This window comes from Populus euphratica, unplaced genomic scaffold, assembly GCF_000495115.2.
Source record: "Populus euphratica unplaced genomic scaffold, PopEup_1.0 scaffold477.1, whole genome shotgun sequence".
NCBI classification, from domain to species: Eukaryota; Viridiplantae; Streptophyta; class Magnoliopsida; order Malpighiales; family Salicaceae; genus Populus; species Populus euphratica.
Genome location: NW_011500355.1, coordinates 169,005 through 184,493, shown reverse-complemented (window position 1 = coordinate 184,493; position 15,489 = coordinate 169,005). Strand labels below are relative to the sequence as shown.

At 37.2% G+C, this 15,489-nt stretch overlaps 1 protein-coding gene across 4 annotated transcripts; it reads right to left on the bottom strand.

Annotated features, from left to right (window-relative positions):
• Positions 1-808: 808 nt before the first annotated feature.
• Positions 809-15,480, bottom strand: LOC105114014 (protein PHOTOPERIOD-INDEPENDENT EARLY FLOWERING 1-like). 4 transcript variants are annotated; one of them, XM_011010404.1, is made up of 20 exons: positions 15,152-15,480; positions 14,832-14,912; positions 14,645-14,752; positions 14,438-14,518; positions 14,264-14,352; positions 14,034-14,158; positions 13,886-13,959; positions 13,314-13,449; positions 12,992-13,054; positions 12,832-12,912; positions 12,617-12,720; positions 11,507-11,545; positions 9,037-9,105; positions 8,810-8,872; positions 5,667-8,727; positions 5,142-5,206; positions 4,981-5,060; positions 3,328-4,138; positions 2,136-2,665; positions 809-1,666 (listed from the first exon to the last, which is right to left on the bottom strand). In XM_011010404.1, the coding sequence occupies exons 1-20, from the start codon at positions 15,209-15,211 to the stop codon at positions 1,234-1,236; spliced, it is 6,153 nt and encodes a 2,050-aa protein (XP_011008706.1). In that variant the 5' UTR covers positions 15,212-15,480; the 3' UTR covers positions 809-1,233. The 4 variants fall into 4 exon arrangements, with proteins under 4 accessions (XP_011008706.1, XP_011008702.1, XP_011008703.1 ...); XM_011010400.1 differs by having other exon boundaries at positions 12,617-12,751; positions 12,839-12,912; XM_011010401.1 differs by having other exon boundaries at positions 3,328-4,135; positions 12,617-12,751; positions 12,839-12,912.
• Positions 15,481-15,489: the final 9 nt, after the last annotated feature.

Below are 15,489 nucleotides of genomic sequence, written 5' to 3'. Positions count from 1 at the left end.
GCCAACATTTTTTTTAAATTAAAAATTAAAAAATCAATATAAATTACTAAAACATTATCATTGTCCTGAAATTAACACATAAATCATTTCATTGAAATGATCAAAACATCCTTATATATATAACTTTTCTTGCTTTTATAAAGAAAAAACCAAAAAAAACCCTTGGTCACTTAAGTATATTTTGATCTTGAAGGTAAATAAATATTTTTAATATTTTAAAATTAATAAAAAAAAACAATCTTTAATTAATAATTTTAAATTTTGTTGATCTTGAAGATGAAGAAGTGTTTTTACTTTAAAAAATTAAAAAAAAAAAAAAAAACATCTTATCCATCAAATCTTTTAATGACCTATAAATTTATAAAAAGACTAAAACACCCCCAATTAATGTTCCTATTTTTTCAACCATTCGTACTGTACAGTAAATTGTGCCATTGACTTGAGTTACATGCCCATGTAATTGTCTACTCAATACGCGGCCTTCGCGTTAGTTTCGGTTTCTTAGAAATCAAGCAACAAATTATTGGAGATTAAAGAAAGTGTGATTATAATTGGAAACAAATTATTCTGTTATCTGCATGTCACTGGACTGTGGATGCGACCCGATCAGCAACACGAACCCTAAAACCAGGTCACGATCCAACAACTAAAATCCTTTGATTATAGGAAATACTAATTCATATGCTTGAAATGCCATGGTCCTGGATTCTCAGAACCATTCCACACACCATACCTAGCTTGAAAATCAGCTATGCCACTGATGTGGTATTTGTACGGGAATAGATTGCAGGTCGTTAGGGTTTAGAGAGAGATGCTCAACCTTTAATTTTTCATTCATATCTTTCGCCCTAGCCTAGTTCCTTTCTATGCGGAAGCATGCCATAAATTGATAAATCGAATGACCCCAACAAAATTGGCACATCCCCCCGATAAGAATCGAATTCAAAAAATGATGTTACATTTGTAATTTCACTACCCTGGGGATCCTTCATGCAAAGCCACTTCAGATTCTCCTTACAGACGAGCTCCCACCGCCATGTGAGACAACCATGTCCTTGATTGGTGTCCTCTAAATGGGCAGGTGATTCAATCATGTCGCCCGACCACACCACCATGCACCACAAGAGCTCGGTTATTGGTTGCCCAGCTGCAAGGCACTCACTCCTCCAACCAGTACATGTTTGTCGTGGGAGCCAAAGCCAGAAAAAAGATGTTCTGTTTTGTGGTTTGACCTTATCCGATGTCAGTAAATTCAGGCAACGATGAAAAATCATCGAGACCCGATGTCAAACCAAGAACATAGTCGTGTGGGACAGCATCCAAGGTCCCCATTTCCGCTGAAAGCTCCTCCTCAATGCACGAGATGGAATATTCATCCTTGCCATCCTGAATGGCTGTTGGTGGCAGGTCAAACCTTAAATTGGGATCCATAGATGACAGTACAGGCAGTGGCTGGGATACTGGCTCAGCAAAAAGGTGTCCCTCACTGTGCTCTATCAAAGTTTTCTTCATCTTTGACCTAGGAGGCTTGGTTGACTCGGAGACGGCGAGCTTGTGCTTTCCCAAGGACTGTGTCTTTGAAGCCAGCCGCAGCTTGAAATCATTTGCTGGTGCGGTAGATGAAACCCAACCCAAATCCCCTTCAACACAAGCTCTTGCTGCATCCCTGGGACAAAAGGACTTAGTCAACAACTTAAACAATCAATTAACTGTACATGTTTTACACAGCAATCGCAGTATTCAATTTGTTAGCACCTGAATAGAATGATCAATAGCATCTGTACCACGTATCAATTTCTGGATTTTAATAATAGCTTCATAATAATCCCTGGGATTTTTTCGAGAAGGTGCATTAAGAAATTGGTAAGAAGCATTAAATGAAGAGATCCATCAAGCACTATAGATTCTGGCAGGGAAGAAAACATAGGTAGCACAATTCAGTCAGACAACCCAGTTCTCATACAAGGAAATTAACAAACTGGAAGGCATTATAGGAGTAAAACCTTAAACTCTCGGTCAACAATACTATGCTGCTAAAGCTGTAATCTTCACCATCCTCAAATAGGAATTAACAAGAGACTACTAATACCAAACAAGCGGATCAATGTCATCTTCTTGATTGCGAGAAATCATACCTGAATCGATTTTCAGCTATACTTGTGGATGCTCTGAGATGTTGAGCCTCTGCTCTATCCTTATTTACTGATGTCAATGGTCCTGAGCCAGGTATTGACAAACTTATTACAGGTGGGAATTGAATCAAAGAATCATCTTCCTCTTTTTGGAATTCCAATGTTATTTCCAACTGCTCAACAATGGCAGGAGCAACTTCGCTCAAGTTGGAATAGGAAACTTTATCATCTGGCCTTCTACTGCTGGTGTCATGGAGTGCAGCAGCAAGCAACTTGCTACTATGTCCCAAATTAGTGAATTTCATTCTTTTTGCAGATTCCTTTGAGGAATTCGAAGGTAACTGATTGACAGAAGAATTGAAAACCCTTCCATGATTATAAAGAGCATTTCGAGATGATGACAAGTTCTGTTGACGTTCAGCACGAGAGTTCACCCTCCACACAGCAGAAAGCAGTGCTGTGAAGTGCTTCTGGAGAAGTAACTCATGGTCTGGCTGCTCAGCAGCAACATTTAATAACATCCGTATGTTATCCTGATGCAACAAAAATTGTTCAGCACGAGCATTATTGTCTTATGTATTTCATTAAAGAATTACCAAATTTGTGCTCTCCAGCAATCTTGTTATATTTCTAATCATTCATTAAAATCAATTGTCCACTGAAAGTGTAAAAAGTGCAGCAGGCATTTTTACAGAGTGGTAATTTCAAAATGATTAACCAGATACTTCAGATTATTCTGAGAAGTATATGCATGTGAACCTGCAGTTTTGGAGATGATGGCAAGCAGGCTGATAAAGTTTCCTGGTATTAATCACTGAAACTTCCATGAGTTGCATCCTAAGCGATGGTATACCAGAAATCCCAAAACCATGAATATTATTAATTAGCAGCTAATTAAAGCAATTTTTTTATGGCCAAAGATCAATACAAATAAAGAAAACAAAATGGAACACCTGAAAGATATCAAGTCCTAGTACCACCAACTGTTATCAATCAATTGTTAGAGTTGCTGACCAGTTGGTTAATATCTTCAGGACAGTGCCTGGATCAGAGTTCAAGGGTGTAAATAAGCATCCAGTTTCGATTAGCTAGACTTAATAAATAAATGAATGTTTCGGGAGTGTCATTTCATATTCTCAGCATCTTCTCTCCCTATTTTCTCCAATATATGGAATGCAAATGAAATCAGACTTACCTCAGTTACTTTGAGAAGGGCCTTCCCGGAGACCATATTGCTCATCTTTTCATTATTGATAGGATATTCTGGAGAAGATAAAACATATCTATGGATGAGTTCTCTAAATCTCTCACAACAATGAACTGGATGGCGATATCTTCCCCGATAAAACCCACCAGCAGCCATCCCATAGAGAGTTTCACTGACCAAGCTCCAGTGAGGGCCATATTCATGTACAACAGCACATAATATTGCATCCTCTTGTGGCAACCATGAATCAGGTGGAGGAACACAATCTCTCGACCAAACATTCCCTTTCTTTAACTTCTCTGGCTTTATCATCAACACCCGTTTCACTGGCATGGTACTGATGGAGATTTTGCCTCCCACCTTGCTCCTGCCAGCTGGTTTCTGCTCAAGATCAGAAACCACATCATATGGTTTTAATTCCATAGACCTGCCATGCTGCTTTCCAGACAGGTCCGAATCTACATCAAAAGGGCACGTTTCAGGAGCTTTTTTGAATTTCTTGCTATTCTTCCTTGACCTCTTTTTGTCTATATCAATTGCTAATTCTGCTTTCTTACGTTTTCTCTGCACACTTGAATAAGGAGACATAGCATCTGAATATGTACCATCATCGGGATATATCACATCATCATCATCATCATCTTCATCATCATCATCCGCAGACAAAGTTTCTATTGATGCCTCCACTTTCATGTGTTTCAATTCAGAAGTTAGAGATTCTTTCTTGAGGGATTTGAATTTGGCTTTCTTTGGTTTCTTCTTAGACTTTGATTTAGGATTACGTGGCACTTTACACCTGCTAAAATGAAACAGAGTAGTGACTGGGCATTTGATATAACAATAAAAAAGAGTGCCACTCAGGTGTGCCTAAGAAATAGCCACCTTTAGAGACAATAAGACAATAAAGCAGAATGATTTTTTCCCAGGTTTGCCACCAGATTACATGGCAGCAAGCATGTCAAGAAGATTCATGAAATGTGTGAGAACAGCGCCTGTTGCATTTTTAATGACAAAAAACCTATCCATACAACAAGGATGTGGCACAAGCCTTCCTTTTTCTCTGTCTCACCCCTCCCTCATGCACTATTTAGTTTCGCTCCCAAGACAGTTAAATAGCTCAATTAGAAAGCAATTGCCAACTTTATCCATATTTATTAACGACAGTAATATAAGTAACCATTTTAAGGGATGTTTCAGTGGAACCATAAATCAACAAAAAACTCAATCTACACCAAAGTGTCCATTCTGTTCAACATTTTGCAGCATTAACATCTTTTACAGTTAATATAATAAATGCAGTAGTTTGAGCCCAGGAGACCTCAATGGTGTGATTTGTGCCTCTCATATACTAATAACGCTATTAGTGTCTCCCACACTAATAGCGCACTGCATGGTAAATATGAACTGCTTGTGTGAAATTTTAAAGATACTACGACATTCACTTCCAAAAGTTACATGCTGCCAAAAAAATAGTAAATAATAAATAAAAGAACACCCCTCAGCCATAAAAAAAAATAAAAATTAAAAGGCCAAACAAAGCCAATTACCTAATTGCTGACCTACATCCTAATTTCATTTTTTTAATAAATAAAGTTAAATAGCCAGCAGAATGATTTCACAATAGGTTCAGAATTGTCTTACACCATAGCATCTAAATGTCCATCTGCACTTTCCTTCTCATTAGCTTCAGCTTCAGCTTCAGCTTCCTTTTCTTCCATCAACTATAAAAACACAATAAAAAAAAAAGTTTTAAGAGACATTTAAAGAAAAGACAATTGGCAGCATTAACAAAATTCACTAACCTGATGTTGAGTTAGTGCCTCAACTTGTTGTCGGTATGCCTCGGTTGCAAAATCAGCATCCCATCCTGATATAACAAGAAAAATCACCACCTCAGCTAATGATTGTGATAAAATTGTTTATCCTAAAAAATTCAAATGATTGCATCTATATAATATAACCCCTATACATATTGAAAAGGTTTCTTGAATATGGTTCTTCTGTTTTATGATCAATGGATGCCCACGGCAGTGGGAACTGGATATGACATGCCATGTAGTCATTCTTTATAAACTTCAACTGAAGAAAAGTTTTGAAACCAAAATTACAAGTTATATAAATGATTTCATCAAGAAAATTAGAAATGAATATATCGAGAAAAGCATGAGTTCAATCTTTCTATCGTACCACCATTCAGACTAATGATACAAAGACCTTACAATTCTCTTAGAGAGTACTATTATAGGTTACTGATTTGTAGATTTTGATTCATTTACCAAAAACTAGAACCAAATGCACGCGCGCCCGCACACACACACACTGCTTACTTTCATACACCAATGGCTCTTCATCATCATCAATCTCAGCTTCCATTTCATCCTTGTACTTCTCAATACGATCAAGCTCCCATTCTGTCTCCTGAAACCTAACTTGGGATTCCAAGGCTGCTTTGTCTATAATTGGATCCCACAGTTCAAGAAAACGGACTGCGTATCTGTCTATTGGACGTAGCTGATTTTCAAAGGATGAGATAGCTTGTCCAGCAGCAGCTGCCGCCGCCGCCATCTGCTTGACATCAGCCAACATATCAACATCATCTTTGTTCCCAGTAAAAGCTACAGCTCTCTCTTCAATGCAATCATTTTCATCTAAATTCACCTCACCCTCTTTGCAACAAGTTGTCATCTCATGGTCTGTAGGCTCATCAGCCTTCATATCATCATCATTTACGAATTCATCATCTTCCAATCTCCCAATGGCATCTTCAGTAAACTCTTGGTTGTCTACAGCCTCTTCCTGTTCGACTTTCTTCAATGCCATGTAATCTGCTTCATCTTCAGCATATTTCAGAGCAGCCTCCACGTCTGCATTAGACAAAGAAACCTCATTTCCATTGTTATTGTTTTTCTCCCTCTGCATGTTCTTAATCTGAAGTGTTTTATGCCCAGAAAACAATTCCATAGGATCAAGCTTCTTGAAAAATTCTGTGTTGTATCCTCCACTCTGTATAACTAGATCATCAAGAGCACGCTTCTGATTGGCTTTCTTTAAGATATTTTCTTCAATGGTGCTCTCACTGATTAACCTATAGATATGCACTTCACGTGTCTGTCCTATCCGATGGCAGCGATCTTGGGCTTGTTGATCCATCGCAGGATTCCAGTCACTATCATAGAATATTACAGTATCTGCCCCAACAAGATTGATGCCAACACCCCCACTACGGGTTGATAGAATGAAGATAAATATTTTGGGATTGGTGTTGAAACGCTGCATTAATGTTTGTCTGTCCTCTGGTTGAGTAGATCCATCTAAACGCATGTAAGTGTAGCCATACAGGTTTATGAAAGCCTCCAAAATATCCAGCATCTTAGTCATCTGTGTGAATATTAATACCCGATGGCCTTCTGACTTTAACTTCCTGAGCAAAATAGCAAGCTCCTGCAATTTACCACAGTCAAACTGTATTAGGCGCCTGTCTGGGAAATACAGTTGTCTCCGGACAATTGCAGGTCTAATAGGTGAAAGAAGAGGCAACAACATTTCAGAGCATTTCTCCTCATAAGTTGAATGCAGAAACACAGGAGTTCTGGTCTGACTGCACCAGAAGATAGGTGCAGGGGAACGTGCTGCTGGAATTGCAAACATAAATGATTCCACAAGATCAGTCATCTTCTGGAATCGTTCAATTGGTGAAAGAACAACATCACCAAGCTTAGAGGAGCATAAGGAGGAGAGTCCCTCAACTTTTTGGCGATGGATATCATAGATAGGATGCTTCACTGTGAGAAGTTCTCGTAGGGTTGTTGAGTATATGGGTTTTTTCCGACACCTCAAGGAATTCCACCATGCAATAGATGCTGCCCGTTGCTTCATCTCTCTTAATCTCCCCTCCAATAATGACTTTCTAGTCTCTTCAAAAATATTTGTTCCAGGCAACCTCTTCAAATGTTTAGACCCAGGCCCAACATCTTCTATGTTAGCCAAATTGGCACGCTCTTCAATTAATCTTGAAGGAGTTGCAATAGCCTTTACTTCATCGCTCTCCCAAGAAACCATGTTAAAATCAAGATGTGTAAATACAAGCCCCAGAGCACAAAGATCTACAGATGAAAATGGGCCAGGTGAAAACATTGAACAAACAGAACTACTCAATTGGATGTCCATACCAGCCATATCAAAAGAACTAATAATTGGACGACCCTCAAATAAGTCGGGATGATTACAAACTTTACGAAGTTGCATTATAATGCTGATCATCCCAAAAAAGTTGGCAGTGGCAAGAGTAGCTTGTGTCTCTGAGCTAGCAATGAAATCCTCGTACAAGTTACGCTGCCTCCTTGAAAGTCTACAATAAATGACATGCTCAAGTTTCATGGGGAGTTGCTTCTCCACATCCCTTTTCAATCGACGGAGGATAAACGGACGGAGAACATTGTGCAAACGATCAACAACTTCTTTGTTCACTCTTTCTTGTCCCTCCACCATCCCAGTTATTGGATTGCTGAACCAGTCCTTAAATTCCTGGTGAGATTGAAAGATGTGGGGCATCAAGAAATGCATTAGTGACCAGAGTTCCATGAGATCATTCTGCAGAGGTGTGCCAGTTAATAAGATGCGTCTTTTTGAATTGAAATTTAAAAGAGTTTGCCATCTCTGGGACTTCCAATTTTTAATCAGATGAGCTTCATCCAAAATCAAATACTTCCATTTCTTCCTCTTGAAGACTTTTGAATCCTGTATAACCAGTCTGTAAGTTGTTATGCATACATGGAAGAAATTTGGTTTCAGCCAACCTTGCCTCTTGCATTTACGCTCTTTTGCACTGCCAAAATATGTTAAAATCTTGAAGGCAGGACACCATTTAAGAAACTCTGTTTCCCAGTTAAGCATGACACTTGTCGGAACCACAATCAGATGAGGACCCCATATTCCCTTTTCACATGCTAGGTGTGCAAGCAAAGCAATAGTCATGATCGTCTTTCCAAGCCCCATTTCATCAGCTAGAATCCCATTTAATCTTTTTTCATACATTGTAACAAGCCAATCGAGGCCTATATGTTGATATTCACGAAGAGGATACTTGAGAAGAAAAGGGAATTTTGTGCGCACTTTGGTTGTCGAGAATGTATTGCCTGTTGGTTGTGCAGATCTTGCAGCAGCAGCAGCATCAGCAATCTTACTTTCACTCTCCCTTCCTTCTTCTGAAATTTCTTCATTTCCCTTCTCTTGTTCTTCAACAGAAGGATGTTCCCCATGTTCAACCATTCCATCCATTGAGTTATCCAGCTGCTTCAGTTCTTCTTCATGGCATGGGGAATTTGACATATTGTCTGATAATACTGGTGCGTATTCAGATTCATCCTCTGAAACTTCACTGTTTGGCTCCTATAAGAAGACATGGATAATCAAAATAAATCAACATACAATATGAGACAAAGGTCTGCACAGAAGCAATTCTTTAACCCACCTTTGTATACCTTGCAAGCAATTCTTCCAAAGGAATTTCACTCTCCTTTTGCAGTAACAAAATCTGTGATTTGCAGCTATCTCAGGCAAACTATTGAAAATAAACAAATAAACTAGCAAGAGAATCAGAAGTTCTAATAAAATGTTGTTGAAGAACCATAGAATTCTTCACCTAAATGCAAGGTCAATGAACACAAAGAAATATGATACATCCAAATTGTTCTTTACCTCATCTATGGGATTGTTTGAATCTGCTTTTGCCATCTCTTCCTCCTCCAGCAAGGTTGTCTCATCATCCTGAACATTGAAGCCAGTGGCAAATCACAGTCAAATATCCAGCCTTTGAGATCTTAAACATGGCAGGTGAGCATACACAAAAATTGTAGTATCTGAACTGCACTTGATCACATTAACACTGTCCTCTTTGATACTTGGTGAAAGAAAGAGGACCTGATAATTACATCTAAACACATATAGGACAAACTATTAATCAATAATAGGTGCATTGTATGTTTTGGGATTGTAATAAAGATGTACACAAATCAGACAGTCACAACATTGCATACTAACCCCTTGCAATAAATGCCATGCAAAGTAGGATGCTTTAAAGTTAGCTTAGTTCACAAGGATGCCCTTGTGTTATCCAAAATTTGCCAATTAAGCCCCTATATATATAACTTGGTCAATCAAACCTTAAATTCAGTAAATTAAATCAATTAAGTCCAACATCAATGAAACCCTATTGCATTCATCACATTCAATAAGCCCCTCCATAGATAAAATGGCCAGTCAAACCTTAAATTCAATCAATTGGTCAATCAAACAATCCAAAAATACAAGAAAGATATTAAATTAAATGAGATGAGAGGAATTATTAACATCAGTTTTTTAGAGCACACTAGTAAACAAAGATTTCAAGTTCTTAATAAGAATAAAAAATTAAAAATTTATACCATTTTTATTTGATCTCTATTAGATTGATGTTTATTATTAAGAAAAAAAAAACTTCAAGAATAGATATGAGCCATTGGACTAGTGAGACCCACTAATTGGGTCCGCGTTAAGATTATGATCCAACAGCTCATAATCTTCTTCGAGTTTTTTATTGTTTTTTATTTTTATTTTAAGTTTAGCATTTTGGTTTCTATTATTTCCTCTAACAATAACCAAACAGTCCAAAAATACAATTGCACAACTGCAGATCTGCAGATCTGCAAATCAAAATACAATTGCACAACTGCAGATCTGCAGATCAGCAAATCAAAGTCTGCAAAGTCCATTTCTTCTCCTTCCTCTCATGGGATAGATGTCCGATCTCCAATCTCTTTGGCATTCTAACTATATTATGAATCAACAAAATTTATTTCATTAACCCAAACCAAAACCTTTTAATCAAACAAACTAGTGAAAAATACTAAAAGAAGAACGTTTTTTTCCTTTTGAAAAACAGATGGGTCTTTGAATAACCTGGTGGCTTAGACACTTGACCCAACAGAGCCCTTTTCTCCAATAAAACCTGGTTCTTCTCTTTGTTTCGATCTGTAACCAAAAACAAAGAGCTCTCTCTCTCTCTCTCTCACACACACACACAACAAGATCAACAACCACTCCAAGTCATGCCACCATTATAAGCCTATACTGCAGCCACCAACCATGCTGTACCCCACAGACACAATTTGTGTTCAACAACCCTGCACTACTTGCAGAGACCAGTTTCAATGGAGATGAAAAACTGTAATGAATTTCAATTGAGATGTAAAAGCATAACCGTTTATTTATTTCTATATATAATTTGTTTACCTGTCTTTTTTCTACTTTTTTTATTTGTTCAAGTGCTTTTCTGGATCTTTTACTTTTTGTTGATGTCTTTTTCATCTGTGTTAACAGAGCATATAGCATTTCCTATGACTTTGGTTAATTTTTTATTTCAAACTTATATTATTCATGAGTTTTACCTTTATTTAGATATAAGCAACTAATGTGCCCTCTGACATGTCAGGTAAGTGTCATGTAAAACATAAGAGCGGGGAATAAATGTCATGACAAAAAATACAAGCATGCATATCAATTGGCTTAATTGACCTTGATCAGTCAAAATTGGAGAATTAAGGGTTTCAATTGACCAAGTACTTTATGTAGGAGTTCAGTTAAAAAATTTAGGATAACACAAGGGTGAACACGTGAGTTTAGGCTTTTAAAAATTGTTCCACTGCCCTAGTAATCATTAGGATATTATGAAAACAACAGTCTTCAGTAATGTCAATTTCACAATGAAATACTATGATTGCAAAGCTATATGCAAGGAAGCAGGTACACCTCTGCAGAAGCTATAGGAGCCTAGCAACCTCCATTCAACAGAAGGTATCACAGACTTAATACTCGCCCTAGCAATAATAAGACTCCCAACAAGAAGAAAAGCCCAAAAGCTATATCAAAGTCTGACATAACAACACACTGATTAAATAGTTCTCTCTAGTTTCAATCAATATATAACAGAAAAGGTGCTTACGCGTTCATTTATCCCATGTAAATTCACAAATGGATTCTATTGAATTTGCATTTGGGCAAATAAATTCATTATTGAAAAGAAGAATAAGATTTTATGCTCAGGTCGTACAAGAAAAAAACCATAAGAGCAGAAAAGGAGGGTAAAAAAATCCTAATTGCATGAACAAACCAAATCATAGCTACCATATACCTTTTCTTCCTCAGCGGCAAGATCAAAATCACCATCTTCCTACATTACCAAAGATACAGGTGAACATCAATATCAAATAAATAATAACACCATATATTATAAAACTGACAATAACCCAAACACAAAATAATAACTCATTGATTTCCTTCTCAGTTATTTGTTTCCCCTTTTCTGGAATAAAAAAACAGATTCTTGTGTGTTTGTGTCCATTGAAGCAATTGTGGAAACAAGACCAAGTCTCCTTTACACTAGCCTTCCTTTTTGAAGATGCGAGGTGATGAACTTTGCAACAGCAGAGAAGGGTTTACCTAAAGCTTATAGCTAATCTAAATGATTTTTTTCGTTTTATTTTCATTGCTTAAGATATTCTAGTAATAGTTAGTCCAGATCAGCCACCCGTAATTCCACAAGGAAAAGAAGTTTGTTAGAGATTCCTGACTTTATTAATAGCAGCAAGGGGAAAAGCTTTGAGAGCCATATACATATGCATGAAACAATCCCTACTTTTATAATAAAGAAGAGTAAAGGAATAATTGAAAGTAAGGAATTGAAATGGTTCTTTGCAAACAGCATTGTTGGAAAAAGCATCAACTGTACTTTCATCACTCTGGTCCCTAAAATGGAACCATTAAATATTGCCATTAGACAGATCTTTAACAGCATCTTAGGGTCCCTTTACCATTATACAGAAAAACGATGGCTGTAATGAATGCTGAGAAAACTCAGTTTCAACCACTTTATTTATTCATCGCCAATATTACATCCATTCTCCACACTTCCAACTAATTTTCTGAGGTATTTTTACAATGATCAAGCTTCAAGCAACAAATATCTGCTTCTGAAGTTGAGATGCAAGCCATGATTTTAAGATTGAGATCCAAGTCTCTTGTTGGTCGACTCTTAATTGATTTACTTTCCCAAATAATCACCAAATTGATGAAAACAAAACTACATGGAAAATTAAAATCTACAGAAACAGAAGTTTGTATGTGTATATATTTTGTTATGATGATTAAATCTCTTATAATTAGACATAGAAACCTTGAAAAGACAAATAGAGTATGAAGGCAAAGAGTTCAGAGACTGGTGCATGTATATACAGTATCTTGCCTGTTCGTCATTGAAATCATATGGCACATGTTCTCTGGCTGGATCCTCGGAGATACTTAACTGATTTCTGGTTTCATACGCCCCAATTTCCAATAAATTGTTGTCTGGAATGGGCAAGGCACCATTATTTTCACCCTATTATTAGATAATAGACATTATGTTGAACCCTTTTAGCTGACTTCAGTAATTCAGCAATGGCAACCATAAACACATACAACTTACACAACGACGACCAGCATTAACAGGTGAGCTGCTTATCTCCATCTCACAAGCAGAAGAAATATCTTCTCCTTTGCCTGCAAAACATATAACCAAACAATAGTATCAGGCCATCAAAGTGATTGCTAGAGACGTGACTTGTTGACAGCAGCTTACTCTCACAATGTTCTTCCCCATTTGCACATGGCTTGGCTCCATTTTCACTACTTTCCCTGCCACCTGAAAGAACAGGGGGATAATCAATGGGGTGACACAGCATAGGACAAACACAGTCAAACAGGACCATCTAGACAAATATGTGCACATGTAGACAGGGAAAGAGAGCCCTTATCTAACAAGGGGACAGCATCAACTAAAATATCACTGTCTAAGTGGTTATCACCATAGACAGCAAGCATAACTCGGAAAATGGAACAAAAGTATAGGGAAAATAGCATGTCCCAAGAGTAAAAAGAAAATCACGAGAACAGCTTTCTACCTTTCTCTACAGTGTAATGCTTGAGTAGCTCCTCAAGGGGAATATCCATTTCATTGTGCAGAGCTTCCAATTCTTCTTGCCTTTCTTCTTTGGTTATAAGAGCCTCATCTTCCTCAATAGTATGCTCATCATCCTCCTAGAACAATATCGGTAAATGAGAATGTTGGTGATTGCTTACAGATTGCCAATATGTAGGACAAACAAAGGAATTGCCATGACAATTCCACAAACTTTTTAGCTAACAAATGGGGCAGCATCAAATACAGCCCAAGGCTGCTCATAAGGAACCTGAGAATGATAGTAAACAACATGATATACACAAAACAGAATCTCACCATTCAACCATGATATATAAACAACACATAAGTTTTATGCCATTTCAGCAGGTTCCTAGTAGTAGAATTATATAAGCCACACTCCAGGCATTAATGAACAGATCAAATGACAGAGTATTGCCCAGCCCTAATTTGATCACAAACAGGATTTTTACATTATAACTACTTCTTGCATAAGAAAAGGTAAGGGAAAAAAACTTTTCCATAATAAAGACACAGAAATGAAAGGCTACTCACCACTTCATCTTCAGAGTGCACATCATACTCATCGTCATTGTCTGCAGTGTCCACTTGGGCCTCTAAACAATGAGCTGAGAATTTGATAAGAATATCTGCCCATTGGCCAGCTAATAATTTAATAATCGAACTAAGTGATTCTTCTTACCATCATCGACTTGCAAGGGTGCATTAGCATCATCTCCTACCCTATCTGCAATACTCGGTTTTTCTGGTGCAAAATATTGCTCTGGTGGTTTCTCCACTAGATTTTCTGCCAGCATTGTAGAGTACCTAGCAACATGAAGTGCAGATTCAATGGCCTATCCATAATTAACAGGAAAAAGATCCAAGTCATCGTCATCGTTAGAAACAATAATATAGCAAAACAAAAACCACCTCTCAGTTTGTCCTAGAAGAAACTCAAGCTGCTTATCAAGTGCCTTTTTCTTCTTCTCGTCAAGCTCCATCTGATGCTTGTAAAGCACCTGGAGACACAGTTTTGGAAAGTTTCAAAGAGAAAAAGGAAACATAAAAGTTGATAGAGGATAAAACCATTCTAGATAAATTTACCAGCTTTTCTATTTTAACCCAGAACTTCTTTACATCCTTTGAAATATTGACCGCTACTTTTCGCAACCGCTGTTCCTCTTCCTGATTCCAATGAAATGAAAACTTTAACATCAAAATAGAGATACAACAAAACCTTCATATGAAACCAGTCCATTCTTCTCCAAATGAAAAGAACTAGGAAAACAAGTCTAAGATAGAAAGAAAAACCTTCAATTTCTTTTCTCCTCTGGTGGCCTGATCCAACATGCCCTTGCTTGCTCTTAAAGCCACTTTCTTTGCTTGCGCCAATTTCCATTTCCTCTCCGACTCAAAATCCTGTAATTAACAATTTAATTAACAAAAAAAAAATACCATTTCCAACCACGCAACAATCAACAACTACTCAATGAGTTACCTTCGACAACCAAACCATTTCCTCCAAAACATGATCCCAGTGAGTTTTCGGGCGACGGGGTTCTCTCGGAGCTTCCAGTGCCTAGAAAAATCCATTTATCACTAAATAATAATAATTCAAAAACCCAACACCTCAAACTTCCAGTAAAATTTCCTAAATGTCGCATGGAAATTAAGTAAATTTACTTATTTCTCAAAATTATAAATCTAAATTTTGAAATTTTAACCCTAATATCAGCTCATCAAAATCGAGAGAGAAAAAAATCATTTCAGCTTCACCGTAGAAAGAAAAATAAAAATAAAGAGTGACGAAGTACTTACCTTTTGACGCCGAGCTCTCGTCTCGTGATCAAGCTTAGACCTTGGACCTTTCGACGCCATTGCCGTTTATTTTTATTTATTTTTCTCTTAAAAAAAATTAACCACCTGCATGTCGACGAGAAAGTAGATTGCTCTAATGGCTTTTTAAATGAGATAAATCGGAGAGGGAATGATCCTTCAGCTTCGAAGGCTTCTTCTTCTTCTTCTTCTTCTTTCCTTCGGCGTTAGGGTTTCAGATTTGTCTCTTTCAGCTTTTTTTTCTTTTTCCTTTTCTTTTTCTTTAAAAACTTAATATATACTCTTCTTCTCTGGGAGATAAAAGATAAGTAAACAACAGA

Excerpts from the sequence above, each read along its gene's own strand:
- LOC105114014 (XM_011010400.1), bottom strand. The coding sequence starts at position 15,211 with ATGGCGTCGAAAGGTCCAAGGTCTAAGCTTGATCACGAGACGAGAGCT. Across the intron at positions 13,055-13,313 it reads GCATTACACTGTAGAGAAAG|GTGGCAGGGAAAGTAGTGAA; the intron begins GTAGAAAGCTGT and ends CTGTTCTTTCAG. Across the intron at positions 4,139-4,980 it reads GGACATTTAGATGCTATGGT|CAGGTGTAAAGTGCCACGTA; the intron begins GTAAGACAATTC and ends GTTTCATTTTAG.